The sequence below is a fragment of the Bacillus rossius genome, chromosome 5 (assembly GCF_032445375.1).
Source record: "Bacillus rossius redtenbacheri isolate Brsri chromosome 5, Brsri_v3, whole genome shotgun sequence".
NCBI classification, from domain to species: Eukaryota; Metazoa; Arthropoda; class Insecta; order Phasmatodea; family Bacillidae; genus Bacillus; species Bacillus rossius.
The window spans coordinates 27,255,866-27,276,364 of record NC_086333.1 but is presented as its reverse complement, the minus strand read 5'-3'; the positions used below and the strand labels follow the sequence as shown (position 1 = coordinate 27,276,364).

The 20,499-nt window shown below is 48.6% G+C and overlaps 1 protein-coding gene across 1 annotated transcript in view; it reads left to right on the top strand.

Moving 5' to 3' along the window:
• Positions 1 to 20,499, top strand: part of LOC134531661 (DNA repair protein RAD50-like) — a 280,275-nt gene that overhangs the window by 69,215 nt on the left and 190,561 nt on the right. The window contains exons 10-12 of the mRNA XM_063367439.1: positions 5,389 to 5,536; positions 9,543 to 9,642; positions 18,967 to 19,106. Of these exons, the coding sequence (XP_063223509.1) occupies positions 5,389 to 5,536; positions 9,543 to 9,642; positions 18,967 to 19,106 (388 nt within the window). The remainder of the gene's footprint in view (positions 1 to 5,388; positions 5,537 to 9,542; positions 9,643 to 18,966; positions 19,107 to 20,499) is intronic.

The following is a 20,499-nucleotide window of genomic DNA, read 5'->3' as shown; positions in this document are numbered from 1 at the left end:
TACAGCTACTGTGTAACGTTTTGTGACTCGGTGTGGCAGAAGGTTTATCTCTGGACAATTGTAGTTTCTTGTGGATAGAGCCTTTTAATTATCAGACTGAGACAAGTTATAGCTGCTTGTGTGGATGATCTATTTGTCCTGTAGTGCCAAAATTACGAATAAATGATGTTGATTTCTAATGCTCATACAGTATTTACTTGCAGATGAGTCGCCCCTTCGTATGGGTCGAATCTCGAATCCTTAATTTTGGGGAAAATAATTGAACTTTTTCAAGGTAAGAGATGCCCTCAAATATGAGTCATGCCATAAATCTGTCTCCAGTAGAATACAAGTGAAGTCTTTATGGTTGTGTCTCAGCTTATTGCCACATAAGAAACACTGCTTCCTTCCCCTCTCCATATTTTATGGTCCTTCCATCCCTCACCCCTCATCTTTGCAATATCTTACAAAAATACAAAGGAAAAGAGTTTCCCTTCTCCTGTCTATTTTTTTTTTTGCCCGCTGCCTTCCTCAAGAGAGAAAAGACAGTTGTTCTTAAATAGTAAATAGCATGCTCCTTACAGCAGTTTTGTCATTAATGAAATTTTGCAGTAGAAAGCGTAGGAAATATCATGTAGAAACAATGTTTGGACACAGTTGTATCACAAAAACCTGTCGAAATATAAACGTGATGAGTACGACGGAACATTTACAACGTTGAGAGAGGGAGGGAGAACCATAAAAACTGCTGCATGGCCACTTTCACTCTCTCTCTCTCTCTCTCTCTCTCTCTCTCTCTCTCTCTCTCTCACACACACACTCTCTCTCACTCACACACACACACACACGCACGCACTCCCCTCCTCTCTCACTCTGGCTGGTTTATTTTAAGTTCTTTCTCTTGCCAAACGCCAGTACGGCAGCAGACAGCCACGTCACTTACCGGCGCCGGGCCAAGTAGCCGTCCGACAGGCCGCAGTCGTAGCTTAGCTTTAATGGCCTAGTTCATGATGCCTTACACACACTGCTGAGCTATTTTTATTAAACACTTTATATTTACTTGTGACATATTTATTGAAAACCAACACAGTCTAGTTATTTAAGCACATAGTCAACCACAACAGTGCAGTATTAAATATTTTTTTTTTACCCAAAATGGAAAATTTGCATATTGGTTGCAGTACATTTTATTAAACAAAAAATAAACATAAACTCTCCAACCCATAGTGAGTGAGTGTCCCCTGATAATGCAGCGGTGTGGAACCCGTAACTCACCTGAGATTTATCTAATGTTGAACTTTGGTAGAATTTGTATCACTAACCTGTACACACATGTGTTGGGAGGTTCTACAGTGGCTTGAGGAAATACAGAAAATCAAAATTAAAATATTGTTACGATTTCCCTGCGGGTTCGTAAAGGATAGCCCAATTAAAAGATTTTATTTCACACACACAGTTTTATTTATTACTACTACTTGCCACTTACAAATAATCTTCTAAATTGGCAGATAATTAATTACATGTAAAGAAATGTCAATTCCCCAGTCACTCGTTTCACACACCTCGCTGGGCCGCACTTCCGGCGCAACTCTCGCCGCAGCACCCCTCGTGGGTCTCCGCCGCAGGACTCCGTCGCCGCACTTCGCCGCCGCCGTCACACCCTTCGCCGAGATCCCACACGACGCCTCACTCGAAACTTCACTCGGCTCCGCCGCGCCCGCGACTCTATCGCCCGGAAACTCCGCCGCGGGAAAACTCCCGACTCCACTGAACTTACTCACTCCCTGCCCTGGAACCCTCGTCCAAGAACTTCGCCACTCTGCCGCACCTGCGGCACTATCGCCCGGAAACTCCGCCGCGGGAGAACTCACTCAGTCACCGACTGACTGACTGACTCGAAGGTCGGCCCAACCTCCTTAAATAGCCCTTGGGTTCCCATCCAGAACAATCGGGCATGTCTCCGAGATATCTCGCGACCTTCGCCGTCGAAATGCCCAGAAACGCGTCGTGAGTCCTCGAAGGACGCGGTGGCTGCTCTAAGAACGCCGATAAAGGCGTCTGAGTCCTTTTATTCCGCAGTGCGGCCTCTTTTAAGTAACCCGATATGAGGCAGGTGCGCGCTGCGACGGTCAGGATGTCGCGCGATAGTATGACACGAGATACCAGGGAGAGGATGCGGGTGGAAGGGGGCGCAGACAGGCCGAACGAGCGTGGCGACGCCAGCACTGCAGCCAAGCGCGATCGTAACATTGCCCCCTCCTTAAACCTGTTCGTCCCGAACAGGTAATGCATCTCCTCCTGGAGGTCCCCATGCTTCTCGAAGTTTAGGCCTCCTGCCTTTCCTCCAACGCGGGCTGTACAGTCTCACCAGATAACCCTCTCTCTCATTAGATGTAGCTTCTCTTGTCACCCGGCGACACTTCTGCGTCGCAGATGCCCCATGTCGTTCAGCCAGCTGCCCGAGACGGGCTGACCGATGCCTTGGACAGACCCGATACTCTTGAGTGCATCGCTTACTGCCTTCCAACGGTTTCCTTGTATCTTCCCTTTTTTTCTCCATTTCTTCTCTCGCAGCTACTTGTTCGCACAGCATTTCATCCCGGCTCCTCTTCGTCTCTTCTTGGTTACTTGTGCCCTCTTGGTTCTTCTGAGTCTCACCTGGACTGCACTTAGTTTCCCCTTGCACCCTCTTCATGTCCCCTTGTGTTCTCATTTTCTCTTCTCTGTCTTTCTCGCCCTGTTCTTGAACTTTCTTCCCCTGTTCTTGGTCTTTCTTTACCTCTTCTTGGTCTTCCTGCGTCTCTTCTTGGTCTTTCTTCGTTTCTTCTTTGCACTTCTCTATCTCTTCTTGACTCATGTACATCTCTTCTCGGCTTTTCTTCATCTCTTCTTGGCATTTACCCCTCTCTCTTTGGTTTATCTTCATTTCTTTATGTTCAATATTCCTTACTTTGTAACTCATCTTCACTTCTGTACTTTTCTTCAGCTCTTCTTTCATCCTCATGTCCTGGCTGTTCTCTCCTTGGCTAATTTTCTCATGACTCTTTTTCTCATCACTGTTCTTCTCATCGTTGTTCTTCTCATCGTTGTTCTTCTCTTCGTTGTTCTTCTCATCGTTGTCCTTTTCTTCGTTGTTCTTCTCTTTGCTGTTCTTCTCTTTGCTGTTCTTCTCTTCGCTGTTATTCTCTTTGCTGTTCTTCTCTTCGCTGGTCTTCATTTCGCTGTTATTCTCTTCTTGGATGGTCTTCTCCTGGCCGGTCTTCTGTTCGCTGTTATTCTCTTCACTGTTTTTATCATGGCTATTCTTCTCTTGGCTGTTCTTCTCTTCTAGGCTTATCTTCACTTCGGTCATCATTTCATTCCTCACTTCTTCTTGGCCATGCTTCAGTTCATCCTGACCCTTCTTCATTTCCTCTAGGCTATTATTTGACCCGCTCTTCTTTTCTTCATGGTGGTTCTTACTCTCCTTCCTTCCACTCTTCATTTCTTCCGTAAAGTTCTCGATTTTGGTTACCATTTCTTCCGTATAGTTATTTATACTGGCTAACATTTCTTTGTTATAGTTCTTCCAAATTGCTTTTATTTCTTCCAAAGCAACCCTTATCTCTTTGTATTGTTCGACAGTAAACCCTTCAGTAGCCATCTCTCTCTAAAGCATTTACTAATTAAACAACCTAAATAATTATTTTTTAATACTGTTCTTAATTTTAAATGGTCTAGCCGAACCTTCTAATAAAACTAACAATAACTCTATTACATTCAAAACTATCACTGACTACAATAAACTCTAACTCTAGAAAAATCCAAATTCACTAAAGATCTAAACACTAACTCTATTCTCATAAACTAAATTCTATTCTTAACTTTCCTGATAATAAAACTGAATCCTAAATCTATTAATTAGGGCTATCCCACTTCTGACACCAAAATGTTACGATTTCCCTGCGGGTTCGTAAAGGATAGCCCAATTAAAAGATTTTATTTCACACACACAGTTTTATTTATTACTACTACTTGCCACTTACAAATAATCTTCTAAATTGGCAGATAATTAATTACATGTAAAGAAATGTCAATTCCCCAGTCACTCGTTTCACACACCTCGCTGGGCCGCACTTCCGGCGCAACTCTCGCCGCAGCACCCCTCGTGGGTCTCCGCCGCGGGACTCCGTCGCCGCACTTCGCCGCCGCCGTCACACCCTTCGCCGAGATCCCACACGACGCCTCACTCGGAACTTCACTCGGCTCCGCCGCGCCCGCGACTCTATCGCCCGGAAACTCCGCCGCGGGAAAACTCCCGACTCCACTGAACTTACTCACTCCCTGCCCTGGAACCCTCGTCCAAGGACTTCGCCACTCTGCCGCACCTGCGGCACTATCGCCCGGAAACTCCGCCGCGGGAGAACTCACTCAGTCACCGACTGACTGACTGACTCGAAGGTCGGCCCAACCTCCTTAAATAGCCCTTGGGTTCCCATCCAGAACAATCGGGCATGTCTCCGAGATATCTCGCGACCTTCGCCGTCGAAATGCCCAGAAACGCGTCGTGAGTCCTCGAAGGACGCGGTGGCTGCTCTAAGAACGCCGATAAAGGCGTCTGAGTCCTTTTATTCCGCAGTGCGGCCTCTTTTAAGTAACCCGATATGAGGCAGGTGCGCGCTGCGACGGTCAGGATGTCGCGCGATAGTATGACACGAGATACCAGGGAGAGGATGCGGGTGGAAGGGGGCGCAGACAGGCCGAACGAGCGTGGCGACGCCAGCACTGCAGCCAAGCGCGATCGTAACAATATCAAAGCTGATGGTAATTAATCTCCTTTTAGTTATTTTATCTTGTAAGAAACAAATTACTACAATTTAATACACACATATTTTTTATTTAAAATAAAATACAATTACAAATACAAAACTTAGTAGTGCAGTTGTGCAACTGCAGTGGATTTTTCACTTTTTAGTTGTATACAGAAACATAGCCAAAAATGCACATTTTGGGATTTTTAGGGTATTACTTGTAGTGTTTACAAACTGCTTTTTGTGTCGTAGTTTTTAAACCATTAATACATTTGCAGATTGCAAACTGTCCATTCTGCTGTGAACAGTGGAAATTTTCTGGATGAATTATCATTAATTATATTGAATTCATTAATAATTAATGTGTTAAAAATGGGTTCTGTGAACACATTTATACTGTAAACAAATAAATGATTCTTTACTTCTGTTGGTGCTTACATGAAGTGTTTTGACAACAGCGTCACTCAACTTAGAAAAAAATTGTAGTACAAATTTTGAAATCAGATTGAATCCCAACTGTGAATTTTGGTTGATGTTGTATATTTACGTGATTAGTGATGCCTATAAGTGTCAGTTGCAATGGGGTTTGTGCATTGAGCCTACGTTGCTGTGGTTGCAGAGCTGGACCCAGCCGAGGTGGCGCATGTGGCCGAGGTGATGTCGGAGGTGAGGAGGAAGGTGGCCCTCCTCAAGGAGCAGCTGGATGCTGTGAGGGTGCAGCTGGAGGCAGAAGAGCAGCACTCCCAGTCCAAGATCGACAACTGCAGGTGTGCCGCTGGCCAGTTCCATGAGCTCATGATCATTCCTCTGAACATTGCACCGACACATTCTAGTAGAAGTGGATGGGATCCTGAAACTCAGGATGAAAGTCGGGAACGAGACCATTTCAGAACTTCGGGAAAATATTTATTCTCCTCGGGATGATACTTAGAAAAAACCAATTTTTTTTTAATGGTAAAAATTTCCAGCAAATTAATTTTTATATTATTTAAACATTATACACTTAGGTTTCCATCACAATCTATGACACGTAGCAAACCACAGCATTGCACATTTATTGACCAGACTAAGCACAAAGATATCACAAAAACTCACATATTTGTGAAACGTAATTGAACCCTCTTTTGACGAACATAAACATCTTTACCATAATGTTAGGTTATGTTTAAAAATAAACTTCACAAGAGCAATGTTTCCAAATGCATCATGTTCGAAACCACAAAAAATTCATGTTTCTTTTTTTTTTTGCAAAGAAATTAATAGCTGCCATTTTGGTTTCAAATATTTAAGCCATAAATTTCTGTTTCTTTCAGATACATCAGAGTGGTTTTAAGTTTTAACAGCATATTGCATCATAAGTTCTTGGCCCAAGGTCAAATGATCAATAAGGAGTATTACCTACTAGTTCAACGCCATTTGCATGAAGCAATCCGTAAAAAAACCTGTATTTGTGGCGAAACAATTCATGGGTGTTGCACCACGATAATGAACCTGCACACACTTCGTTGCTTTAGTAAATTTTGGCCATTTATAGGATTCCAAGAAGCATTGGCACAAATGTATAATATCTATTGAGGACTTTATTGAAGGGGATAACAATAATGTAGACGAATAAATAAACTTCTTCAAAAAAAAAAGCTAAAATTCCAGTTACTTTTTGAACACATCTTGTATAATGTGGTTAGTGAACACATTCTTTTTGAATGTAATTTCAAGGACAGTGATACAGTATTTGGTCGCGTAAAGGCCCCGCCCGAGTATACTCCCCCTCCTTTTTTTGTAAACATTTTTGAGAAAAAATTTCAAATCGTTTTTCTGGGTTTATTTGACGGCAGGGCAGCTTGGCATGCTGGCATGGCATGGCTGGCTGGCTGGCTGGGCTGGGCTGGGGCTGGGGCTGGGGCTGGGGCTGGGGCTGGGGCTGGGGCTGGGGCTGGGGCTGGGGCTGGGGCTGGGGCTTGGCCCGTCCCCGTCCCCGTCCCCATCCCCATCCCCATCCCCTTCCGTCTTTCTGTGTCTCGTCTCCGTGCCTCCGTCTCCGTGTCTCCGTCTCCCCATCTCTCTGTGTCTCTGTCTCCGTGTCTCTGTCTCTCTTTCTCAGTCTCTCTGTCTCCGTGTCTCTCTGTGTCTCTGTCTCTCTGTCTCCGTGTCTCTGTCTCCCTGTCTCCGTGTCTCTGTCTCCCTGTCTCCGTGTCTCTGTCTCCCTGTCTCCGTGTCTCTGTCTCCGTGTCTGTCTCTCTGTCTCCGTGTCTCTGTCACTCTGTGTCTCTGTCACTCTGTGTCTCTGTCTCTCTGTCTCTGTCTCTCTGTCTCCGTGTCTCTCTGTCTCCGTGTCTCTCTGTCTCTGTGTCTGTCTCTGTCACTCTGTGTCTCTGTCACTGTCACTCTGTCTGTCTGTGTCTCTGTCTCTGTCTGTCTGTCTGTTTCTGTGTCTGTGTGTGTCTGGCTCTGTCTGTCTGCGTGTCTGTCTGTCTGTGTCTGTCTGTGTCTGCATGTGTGTGTGTCTGTCTGTGTGTGTCTGTCTGTGTGTGGGTGGGTGTCTGTCTGTGTGTGTGTGTGTGTGTTTGTGTCTGTCTGTGTCTGTGTGTGTGTCTGTCATTCTGTGTCTGTGTGTCTGTCTGTCTTTCTGTGAGTGTATGTGTCTGTCTGTCATTCTGTGTCTGTGTGTGTCTGTTTCTGTCTCTATGTCTGTCTGTGTCTGTCTGTGTATATGTATGTCTGTGTCTGTCTGTCTCTGTGCCTGTGTGTGTCTGTGTATGTCTGTCTGTGTGTGTCTGTGTCTGTCTGTCATTCTGTGTCTGTGTGTCTGTCTCTGTGTCTGTCTATGTCTGTGTGTGTATGTCTGTGTCTGTCCATGTCTGTGTGTGTCTGTCTGTCTGTGTCTGTCTGTGTATGTGTCTGTCTGTGTATGTGTCTATGTGTGTGTCTGTGTCTGTCTGTTTCTGTCTGTCCGTGTCTGTCTGTGTGTCTGTGTCTGTATCTGTCTGTGTCTCTGTCTGTCTGTCTGTGTCTGTCTGTCTGTCTGTCTGTCTGTCTGTCTGTCTGTCATGTATCTGTTTTAGTCAAACTTATTACAAATCATTTTATGGTATACAGAAGAGAAATCTTCTGTTTAAAAACAAAATTATACTAAAAATAAAATCATAAAACTTTGTTTAGTTTTTACAACTTACACTATATATCTTATTGTTTATTGTAAAATAATGCAAGATGTATCACAATTATCAGTACACTGTTTTGGTAAAATTAAGTACTATATTTTTTTTATAAATCAAAACTATAAAAATAAAACAACAAAACCAAAACATCCTCTTTGGAAAAAAAATTTGGCTCTAAAATAAAACCAAAAAATATTGTCTTTTTTGTATCTGAAAAGCTTTCTAGTAAAGACCATTGTAATATGAAGGAAACTGCAGTTATAAATAATGCTGTTACTGTTCTGTTTATTTTTATTATTTGGTCAGCTGTTTAAGTAAGGTAGGTTTTTTTTGTCAATTTATTTAAATTTTTCGGTTGTTCATTAAAAGTTGCAATAGTGATTTTTCATTTCCATTTTGTTGTACTTTATAATATGACATAACTTGACGTCAGCCGGGGCTACGCCCCATGAGCCTAGTCAGTCTCCGTTTCCTCAACATCCCCCTCCCCTTCCCTGGCATTTGTACCGCCATGTACGTAGTCGTGTGTTTGAATTGCGCGCCACGAACTACCACAAGAGGGCGCTTAGAAGCAGTGCGGCGACCCATTAAATTGCTACGTTTTAATATTATTTGTAAACCTTTTTGTTTGTTTTCATTCGTCTTTGCCCCAGTGTTGTGCAGTTTACTTGTGTTTTCTTTAATTTAAATATGTTACTTGAAAGAACCACAGACGTTGCCCGGGCGGACCCGAACAGGCACGGACTTGGACGAGAGTAGGAATGTTTTTATATAAATTATCATTAAATAAGTAAATAGTAACGAACTTTAAATTGCCAGTAATTTTTATATATTTTTTAATGTTTATCTGTAATTTACTTAACTTTCGCCGGGGCACGGAATCATAGGATGTAATAACGGTAATTGTGTTGGCGCGGAGGCGCCATGTTGGTCGGGACGAGCAGAGCTCTCGCCCAGTCCATCTTCATCACTGACCGAGAGCAGACGCGCCAGCACCCCGGGGACCTCAACCATTGTGCATCACTGACCAAGTAATTCTGTATCGTTAATTCTTTCTAAATCTCTTTCGTTCGTTATCCTCGGGGCAGCTCTCGGTCAGCGGACTGCATAATTAATTAATTGTCTCAGTCGAGTTTTTTAACCATCGTGTAATAAGTATACTTTGTAGCATGGCCACGTGTGTGGACCATGCCTTCACCTAAGTCGATTCGTGCCTCAGGCTTTTTAACCGTGTAACGGACGTGGAGATAACGTGTTAGTGAAATTAAATCTGGGAATAAATATAAACTGAGTATTTTATTTAACCACGTGGTGAGTGAGCCTACTTAGCCTAGGAGTGTGGCGTGCCCGACGCCTAGAGCGGGCCAGGTCTGGATAGGTAGGGTAGACAGGGCTGGTAACTCGTCCCCACTTGGGCTACGTAACGCCCTGAGAGAGAGACTCCGCCGGGTCCACGTGCCCTTCCACGTGGTGGCGCCCATGTTTAACGTCTTAAAATCGCCGGGAACGTGCGAGCAGCCCTCAAACTATAAAACAATTTTTCTGGATCATTTTAGTAAAAAGTTACAATTGTGTGAGTCTCTGTTATAATCCAGGTGCAACATTATTTTTGTAGGGAGGAGGTCACCAGTCTTAATCAGGAAATACGTATGAAAAAGGAGCAGTTAAATCAGAAGAAGAGTGATGAACGAAAAGCAGCAAGGCAGATTGCTGGGGTAACATTCTTCTCTTATATTTTCATTAATAAGTTTTTTTTAGGAAATGTACATGTTTTGAGAATACATTTTAAGACACATTTTTCTGCTGATTGACCATGCTTCGTAATGTCAGTGTCATACATGTGACTGTACTTAGTTATGTGTTAATTTAATTTTATTTGCTCATAGAATCCATAAATGATTCCATTCATTTTTGCTTCAAAAAGTAATTGAAATCAAAAGAATGTATCATCTCACTATATGTACTCGTACCATATTATGAGATTATTATTTTAATGATATTGACTATAATTTTTTCAGCTAATTCTTATCTTAATTCTTTGCCTGGAGTTGAATATTTACTGCAATAGGTATACCTCTGTTAGTCGTGTGGAAGTCTCGAACACATTTTGAATGATAAAAATTTCTCTATCTCATTTCAGGATTACCGTATCTTCTCAAATAAGCTCCACCCTTGAACAAGCTTCGTACCCCTAATATTTAGATCATATCCAAAAATATTTGTTGATTAAATAAAAAATGCATTAATACATATTTTCAAAATAGAACATACGGACATATTTTTGTATTTATGTTAAAGGTTTAACCTGTATTTAGTAATGATAAATTGCAAATTGTTTTAAGGTTTTCTGTAAAACAGATATTAGGTGTTTTTTTCTTTTCTTTTGCTTTTGTTTTTGCTTTTGCTAGTGCCAATGTCTGCCAAGCTGGAAAATAATTATTGGAATTTCCGTATGCCTTTCTCCTGGCATTAACCAATTCCAAGCATTTTTTATGTTTTTTAAATTATTCACATTGAATGTCAGTCCTAATAAAACTTAGTTGCGCAAATTTTATATTGAAATAAATTATACATATTACATATTTTGTATTTATAATCAAATTGGAGAACATATTTCACCAAAAAATAATTTGCTATGATTTTTATAGGGCCTTGAACATAAAAGCTGGGCTTATGCGGTGCTCCAATTTTTCGGTGCTGATTTCGCTTTCTTTAGAGTTTATAAATTTGAAAATACAACACTCAAAACCTTCTTTCAAAATCTTAGGTTTCACTTTCAGGTATTTTTGTGCTCTTCTGTTACGTGGCGATCTGTAAAGTTGACAAAATGTTTGTCCTGCAGGAAAGGGAAACAGTCATAAAATGTTCCAGAAAAAAAGTTATTTTCAGTGCAGGAGGACCACAAACATTAAATTAATCTCTAACTTTAAACATTAAAATGTTGAATTCTTGAGCCACTGACCAGCACGACCTCACGTGACAATGTCCGAGCGCTGACTAGACAGACAGGGCACAGTACTGACGTCGTTCCAAGTGCTCCCTTCGCTCGCACAGGTCGTTATGTTCCCTCGTCGCCTCACTAGGGTGGGGGGGGGGGGGTAGTTCGTGGCTTGAGGAGTCCTGCTGCGCTTGGGACGTTTTTGCGGGAAGCGGGCTCCGGGTGACGCGCAGCGATGCGGAATGCAGGCAGTCGAGCTTCAGACCTGGACCAGGCAAGTTGTGTGTCGCGCCCGCAAGTGAACAGTTCCGCCGGGAACTGAGCAGCTCTACCCTCACCGGACCACCACCTCTACCGATCCAGCTCCCTGCCAGCCACGTGACGACGTCACGACCCCGAAGATCTCCGCTCTACCTGTGAACTGGCCCACAGGGTCTAAACTTAGGCTAGTTGGCGCCCTCAGCAGCGGCAACATCGTAGCAGGGACCGGTAGGGCGACAAATGGCGCCCAGCTAGTGTGGCTACCAAATTTTAGGCAAATCAAAAAAAAAATGTAGCTTGCCAGAGACGTACAGCGCAAACCAGTGAAAAACGCAGGCGAAAACGGCATAACTCGCAGGGTAGGGACAAAAGACTTCAGGCGCGCATCACTAGACAGACAGGCGCCGGAAAACGGGACCCGCTGGAGAAATAAGGTCACAGCACCCCCCACCCCAGCAGCGCGCAGCCTCCAGGACACCACCCCTCCACCCGCGCGCAGAGCGCGCGCGAGAACGCCCGAGGATCACCGAGGTAACACATTTCACCACCGACCGCGACCGCGCAAACATCCGCGGGGCGAGGACGTGCGGACAAGACCGCTCGGACGATAGCGAAGGGAGCGCCCTCCCGGATCTGTCCGCGCCCGCCACCGACGCCGCGACCCGTCGTCCGGGTCTGACAGCCGCGAACCACGCCATGTACGCGGGAGCTGACGTAACCATCGCCATGGAGGAGCCCTGCGACCGCTGCGGAAAACCATACACCAACAACAGCTGCGCTGGTGAGTACCCTCATAAGTGCTGCACATGTCAGTTTCCGCACTTAAGGGCAGAGAGCAATCTCCGAGCCCCGACAGGCCCTCTGTGCGCCGCGAACTGGTGTCCGGGCCGCCATGACGAAGTAGCACATTGTCAACAGTGTGGGACTATCAGGCACCGCGCATGCGCTGACGCACTCGAGTTTGTAAACTTCCGCGACGGACTTTACCTATGTGTCGAGTGCGAAGGACGCGCACGTAGGCGACAGAGTGGCTCCCTGGCCTTAGTGCACCGCCCCCCTAGCGGACCTGTCACTCTCCCAGAATTCACGGGCCACGCCCACGACGACCCGCGTTTATTCCTAAGTGCCTGTGAAGAGAAACTAACCCGGCACCACACAGCGCCCGAAGACTGGACGGAGCGGGTCAGCGGACAGCTGCGAGGGGAAGCGCGCACTTGGTGGTCTCAGGCGGGGGGATACGATGTGGGCTGGGATGACTTCTCACGCCGGTTGGAGGCTCGGTTCAACGACGCGCGCACCCAGAACAAATGCCGCAGTGAACTGTTCAGCCGCGCGCAAGAGAGTGGGGAGAGTGTGGAGGCGTTTGTTTATGGCAAACTCCGGCTTTACCGCCGCCTTTCACTCGGGGGCCGCGCCGACGACGTGCTCCCTTTCATCGTAGAGTTGGTGTCTCCCGAACTACGCCCATTCTTGCGCGGGGTAGTTTCGCACGGACTAGAAAACTTCCTCGCCCGAGCCAGGGACATAGAATACGATCTGATGGCGCACCGACGTACCAAAAACATCGTGACGCCGCGCCCAACTCCGCAAACTCAGGAGGCGGTGCAACCAGAGGACGCGCAAGCAGTCGTTCCGTACGTAGAACAGCCGCCTCCGAGAGATAACTACCGGCCTTACACTCCGCCCCGGGGGAGGGGGGGAGCGTCACAAACCAGCCCGCCCAGCCGGGCCGCGCAACAACCGCGCCGCGAGGAGCGCCGCGACGGACCACAGCGTGCCCAAGACAGTCGCCCGCCTCGCTGTCGCTACTGCCCCACGGCGGAAAACCACTGGCACAATGTGTGTCCGACACGCGAGGCCATCTGGCAGGCGCGAGGGGGGGAGGCCGTACCTCCGGGAAACTCCGTCTAGGGAGCAGTGACATCGCTGGCCACCGCCCCCCTACCCTTCGTCCAGCCCCGCACACGAGTGCGCCACCACGGCCACCAGGTCGCGATGACGCCCCACCCAAGCGCACCATGTTCCAGGACATCAGGGAGCAACGCCTCCCTCCAAGAAGCGACGCCGCTAATCCGGCGTCGGCGTCACCCCCGCCCGCGTCTGCAGCAGTCGTCCAGCCGCCGTCTCATCCCCCTAGCACTAGTGGGGTTGGCTCGCCTCATCCGTTCGGGGCCCGCTCCAGGTCGTCGGCGAGCGACGCCGCCCACCAGGCATCGGCGCCGCCCCCGCCCGCAGCTGCAGGGCCCGAAAAAGCACCGCCCTGTCCATCAGGGACCACTGGGGACGGCCCGCCTCATCCGTTCGGGGCCCGCCCCAGGTCGCCGGCGAGCGACGCCGCCCACCAGGCATCGGCGCCGCCCCCGCCCGCAGCTGCAGGGCCCGACGAAGCACCGCCCTGTCCATCAGGGACCACTGGGGACGGCCCGCCTCATCCGTTTGGGGCCCGCCCCAGGTCGCCGGCGAGCGACGCCGCCCACCAGGCATCGGCGCCGCCCCCGCCCGCAGCTGCAGGGCCAAGTCGGTCCAAAACCCGCCTGGGCCGAATGGGGCCAGATGCCGCGGAGCTGATCCGGATCCCAGTGGAGCTGAATGGGCAGTCCATAGCCGCGCTAGTGGACACCGCAGCCACACACACTTATGTCGCGGCCCACCTCATTCCTGAGGGGGACCTTGTGCCGGAGGTCAACACCATCCAGCTGGCCACTACTGGGACTAGCACGCTAACGACTGGGCGTGCCCAGGTAAGGATTGGCATTAGAGACATTGTGAGCTGCACCAGTGCCCTGGTTGTACAGGACCTTCACGATAACCTCATCCTGGGGCTACCCTGGCTGGTGCAAGAGGACGCCACTGTTGAGGTCCGTGCAGGGAGGATACATGTGGGGACCAGGGGCCGCCGAACTGTATATGGGCTGAGGCACACCCCACCCCCTTCCCGGGCCGAACCCCCCCACCTAGCTGATCTCCGCCACAATGTTCCCCCTGAGTACCACAGATTGTTAGAGACAGTCCTGGAGCAGCAGCCCCAGGTGTTCTCCGCAGCAGACCAACTACGCCGAACCAATGTCACAGAGCATTGCATCCCCACCATCCCTCACATTCCGCCTTACGAGAAACCATTCGGGTTTGGGCCCCGCGAACTACTTGCCATCAGGGAGCAAATAGCAGAGATGTTGTGCGATGGCGTCATAGAGCCTAGCGAGTCCCCATACAACTGTAGGATCGTAATGGCAGACAAAAAAGACGGCTCACTTAGATTCTGTGTTAATTTCAAGCCAATCAATAACCTCACCATCCCCGCACCACCACCCCTCATCAACATCTCAGAGGCCCTCACGAGGTTAGGAGACGCCCGCATCTTTTCGACACTTGACCTGAAGTCGGGGTACTGGCAAGTCCCAGTAAGCCCCAAGGATCGCCCCAAGACCGCGTTCACGGCGCCCGATGGGCGGCGCTTTCAGTTCTGCGCGATGCCGTTCGGGCTGCAGGACGCCCCCGCGACATTCCAGACCATGATGGTCCGCGTCCTGGACGGGTACATTGGCGAGTTTGCCACCGCGTACCTGGATGACGTGATCATCTGGTCACGGACGTGGGAGGACCATGCCCACCATCTCTCGCTGGTCCTCGAACGGCTCGCCACACACGGACTCACATGCGCGCCACACAAGTGTTACATCGGCGCCCGTGAGCTAGAGTTCTTGGGGCACATCGTCAGCGCCGAGGGCTACCACCCCATCCCCGAACAGCTAAGCCTCATTGACAGTAAACAGGCGCCCCGCACCAGGAAGCAGCTCCAGAAGCTAATGGGGCTGTTAAACTGGTTACGTTCATTCATTCCCAATTTTGCCACAATCACCGCACCCATGACGGACCTTCTCTCCCCGAAAACAAAGTTCCGGTGGACAGAAGCAGCGGACCAATCACTCATCCTAGTGAAGCAACAGTTCCGCGAGTGCCACAACCTGTCACGTCTGGCCCCAGACAAGCCCATCTTTGTCCAGACGGATGCCAGCCAGGACGGTATGGGCGCGGTTCTCTACCAGGTGGATGATGATGGGGAGCGGCTGGTAGCAGAGTATGCAAGTGCCAAGTTCGGCCCCGCAGAACGACGCTATCACGTGAATGAGCAGGAGTGTCTCGCGGTGGTGTGGGCCCTCAAACGCTACCGGCACCACCTTGAGGGGAGACCATTCACCCTGCGCACGGATAGTCAGTGTCTGCGGTGGCTGGACTCCGCTCAGGGACGAAAATCAAAGTTCACCCGCTGGGCACTCATGCTCCAGGGCTTCACATTTCATGTCGAACACATCCCTGGGCGAGAGAACCAGCTGGCAGATGAGCTGTCCCGTCACCCAGACCCCAATACCATCTTCCAAGACACTCAAGGGTGGGATGACCTGATGCCACCGTCCCACCAGCCAGCTACCGGTCTAGCAGCATCACCTCCAGCGGCACTCTACGTCATCGGACGAGCGGATCCCACGGTCCAAGCAGAGGCATCGCCCACCCTGGCCACTCTGGTAGATCACGTTAAACTGGCCCAACAGGATGACCCAGACACGCAGCGCAACCTGGCAGCATGCGGTGAACGCGCCCTCCCACACCAGCGCAACCTGGACGGGGTCCTGCAGAGCAGGGTGCCGGGTGACATGGACACCTGGCAGACCCATGTACCCCCCACTGCACGACAGCTGGTGCTGCAGTATTTCCACAACCATGACCTAGCAGGCCACCCGGGAGCAGATCAGACCCAACGGGAGATCAGGAAGCTGTTCCATTGGCCGGGCATAGCACGGGATGTCCGGGAATACGTGCGCAACTGCCAGCTCTGCCAGCAGCGCAAGGCCCGCCGGGCCGATGGGATTGAGCAACAGCGCCCCAGACGACCGGAGGAACCATTCCACACAGTAGCCCTCGATGTCATGGGCCCCTACCCTCGCACGTCGCGGGGCAAGCGGTTCCTCGTCGTGGTCACGGATGTGTTCACACGTTGGTCGGAGGCATTCGCCGTATCCAACGTACGAGCAGGGACAGTAGCAGCCCTAATGGACAATGAGGTCTTCCCCCGTTATGGGTATCCGAGAGTGTTACTAACGGACAACGGGACACAGTTCGCAGGACGGCGGTGGAAGGCCGACTGCCGCAGATGGGACGTAGAGCATCACACTACCCCGACTTACCACCCCAGGGCGAACCCGACGGAACGTCGCAACCAGGACATAAAAATCCAGTTGCGCCTCCGTCTGGGGGAAGACCATTCCAAATGGGACCTCCACCTGCCCAAGCTGCTCTATTGCCTGCGGTGGCGGACCAATGTGGTCACGGGCCACACCCCTGCTGAACTGCTTCATGGGCAGAATCTCGCCCTACCAGGAGAGCTCCGGGTCGCAGAAGCAGCAGGAGTTGTCACCCGTCCCCCTGTCACTGACTTTAGAGAAGAGGCACGGCAACACCAGGCTCGATTTCTAGCCACGCGCACTCCACAATCACCAAATCCACTGACGCCATTGGAGCCCGGGCAAATGGTGTATGCCCGGTGTCACCACTTGTCGTCTAGCAGCAAGCGCTACTGCACAGGTCTGAGCCCCAAATGGGCCGCCCCCCGGGAGGTACTGCGACGTCTAGGGCCCACTTCTTACTTGATCCGACTCCCGAACGGTAGGTCGACAAAGATCCACCGGGATGATTTGCGTCTCGTCCCACCCACAGGCGCCCCAACTGTCCCAGCGGGGGACAGGGACAGTGGAAATGACCAGCATACATCCACTGCTCACCCCACGTCCCCAGCTGCTCAACACCCAAGCACTTCTTGTCCCACATCCCCATCAGACCAACACCCAACAACCATTCGTCCCACATCACCATCAGATCAACACTTAACTACTCCTTGTCCCACGTCCCCATCAGCTCAACACCTAAGCACCATTCGTACCGCGTCCCCATCAGACCAACACCCATCTACTGCTCACCCCGTGCTCCGTTCGAGCGGCGCAACTTTACGCGAGCTCGAGAGCCTGATGGATCGGCTGGACCCAGAGGGATTGTCCGTAGAACTTTACGATGGGGACGACCCAACCCTGCTCAACCTCGTGTCGCATCCGCAGATCACATTCCCTGATGAATAGACGACGACTCCCGATCCAGTTCACCAGGATGGCCCGGATGGGATCAACCACGCTGGCCATTGGACGCGAGCCATGGCAGTTCAATGTTCAGGATGAACATGGAGGAGCCAGAGCAATCCGAAACCGGACCATCTCAGGAAGGACGTCCATGCAACACGCGGCAAGTATTGGTGGAACAGGGCAGCGAGAACAGCCCCAGGACAATGGCAGTTACACCCAGCGGCCTAACGGGAGACAGGGATAAAGTCGAACCGCAACGGGAGAGTCAAGGGGAGTCCAGCATCCCGGAGGAAGCCAGACACGAGGGACTGAGGCGCTCTACCCGAGTCCGTGTAGCCCCACGACACCTGGTGGACTACGAATGGGAAAACCCACATGAGAAGATCAACCGAGCGCCACACCCCGATGCACCACGCCTTCATGTAATGACCCTCCTCCCTTTGGATGCCCGGTCCATTCTCCCCATCATTGACAGCCAAACCCCGAGCAGAGAACCCTCCAGATACATTCCGAACATTGGTGGGGAACAGGCCCCAAGGCAATGCGTGTGACATGGGGCTTCGAGGGGCATAACGGCCTCAGTGAAGGGGGGGCATTTGATGTTGTTCCAAGTGCTCCCTTCGCTCGCACAGGTCGTTATGTTCCCTCGTCGCCTCACTAGGGGGGGGGGGGGGGGGGGGGGGGGGTAGTTCGCGGCTTGTGAAGTCCTGCTGCGCTTGGGACGTTTTTGCGGGAAGCGGGCTCCGGGTGACGCGCAGCGATGCGGAATGCAGGCAGTCGAGCTTCAGACCTGGACCAGGCAAGTTGTGTGTCGCGCCCGCAAGTGAACAGTTCCGCCGGGAACTGAGCAGCTCTACCCTCACCGGACCACCACCTCTACCGATCCAGCTCCCTGCCAGCCACGTGGCGACGTCACGACCCCGAAGATCTCCGCTCTACCTGTGAACTGGCCCACAGGGTCTAAACTTAGGCTAGTTGGCGCCCTCAGCAGCGGCAACATCGTAGCAGGGACCGGTAGGGCGACAGTACAAAAAAACCACAAAAAAAGTACAAACTGTAAACTTCCCTGGAAAAACTGCCTTTCTATTGGCTACAAATATTGTTCTGACAACGCTATTCTGTGATTACCTGGTCAGAAAGCTTTCCCACAGTCCTGGCTAACGTCGCTGTATTTCTCGACCACAGGATGTGATAAAATATAATGTGTTATTTCGGTGCCTCAAAATTGTACATCTTTTTTTCTTACTCCAAAACCTATGTCAATTATTCTAGAAAAGTCACCAACACACTATGAAATATACATGTAAAATTAAATTATAGCTTTAAAAGTAATGCTTAAATGAAATAAAACAATGATAATCACACATGTAAATAGTAACCTAGCCAAACTTGATTTAATAGGCTAAGACGTAGTTAAATGGCATAGCAAAAAAAATTAATTTAAAAAAAAATGTTCTGTTCATAGAAACCTTTAAAAATTATAATTTGCACCTATATGTTTTTATAAACTACACAAGTTTTATGTATAGATTTTTTGTAATTCTTAATAAATTCATACAAACCTGAATATTACAGTGACATGTCTTATTTCACTCCAAAATATTTGTAACATTGTTTTCCTTTAGCCTGTTTCTAGTATTGTTCTATACATGTGAGGTTGTTGTGTTTGGCTGTTGTTTTGTACAAGAGTGTGTGCGTGTCTGTTTTTGCAGGTGAAAATATCGGATGCGGATGTGGAGAAGGTAGACGCAGAGCTGGACAGGGTCACCATGGATCTGAAAGTGGCACAAAGCATGCACGAAGCTGAGAACTGGAAGGAGAAGTTGGGAGAACTTAGGGGGCAGCGAACAGAGTAAGGGAGCTGCATGCTGCTGGCCTATTCACTTTAGCAACATGTTGGTATGTCAGGGTATATAGCGGATTTACCCGCGTACGGGTCGCATATTCTATGCCGATTTTTAGTTCAAAAAAGTGTAGTGCGATTCTTATGTGAATTATAACTTTGTTTAAAAGAAAATTTATAATCTGGTGTGTCGAGTATGCATGTAAATAATTCTCCTGTGTTGGTTTTTAATAAGTAATTTATGAGTAAGTATTAACTGTTTATTTAAAATATCTTGAGCAGTGCATGAAAAGCACTATGAACGGCACCATTGTGCTACGTCTGCCCAGCCGCTACACCAGTCGCCCAAACGCATATGGCGCCCGCGAGTGTGACGTGCTGGGCTGCTATTTGGCTGGAGGAGGGGAAATCTAAAAATAAACCAGCGAGAGTATATGTAGCAGTCTCTCCCTTCCTACCCCACACTTGTAAATATCTGTGAATTGGCACAATCTTCACATGTCTATTTCCACAGGTTTTTAAGATGCAACTGTGGCCCAACATAATGGATTTTTCTTGAGATTCCTCAGCTTTCAAATGCAACATTCCATGACAAAACTACAGCCCTCCTTGGTGCTTTTAAGCTGCTTTTTACATTCTTCAGTAATTTAATGTGTGTGCTAGTTTTTATAGAAGAAACTGACAAGAAAGGGTAGCTTGCTACCTTTTTCTTATATTCTGTATAAGGACTGGTTTAAAAAAACACAATAGCCAGGAAGGGATACACTGATGTCTTTTGTTATTAGGAGAGGTAATAAATCAGCAGGGGAGAAGTGGAGAAATGTGGGCTGGCTACACTCCTTTCTACACAGTTATAAAGCAGCACAGAAAGCAGACAAAAAGAGGATTCAGACTAACACCAGTGCCATATTTCTTACCCATCAATAAGCTAAGACATGGAACAAAGACTTCACTTGTACTCTACTGTAGACAGACATATGGTGCGATTCATACTTGAGGGCACCCTTATGGCAAAAAAATTGTATTTTTATTACCCAAATTATAGCTGCAACCCATAGGCAGGGGCAACTCTTCTGCAGGTAAATACTGTACTGGTTATTAAAGTCACGAAAAAGCTATGGTTGTGAAACTGAAGGACTGGTTATGAAAGTTATGGAAAATATCCCAAACTAAACAGTAAAGCTGCTGGAAGTCATGAAACTTAGTGACCAACAGCCTTTTGCTAACTTGCATTTTGTTTTTTGACACCTCACTTCAGTTTATATTTGCACATTAAATATAAATAGTTTGAGACTGATGGTTTAAATTGTGTGAAAATTATCTCTTTAAAATGTTAACTAACTAGCATAAAAAAAAATGTAGGTTCCTGCATTTGCTCAATGTGGCTTATTAGATGTGTGAT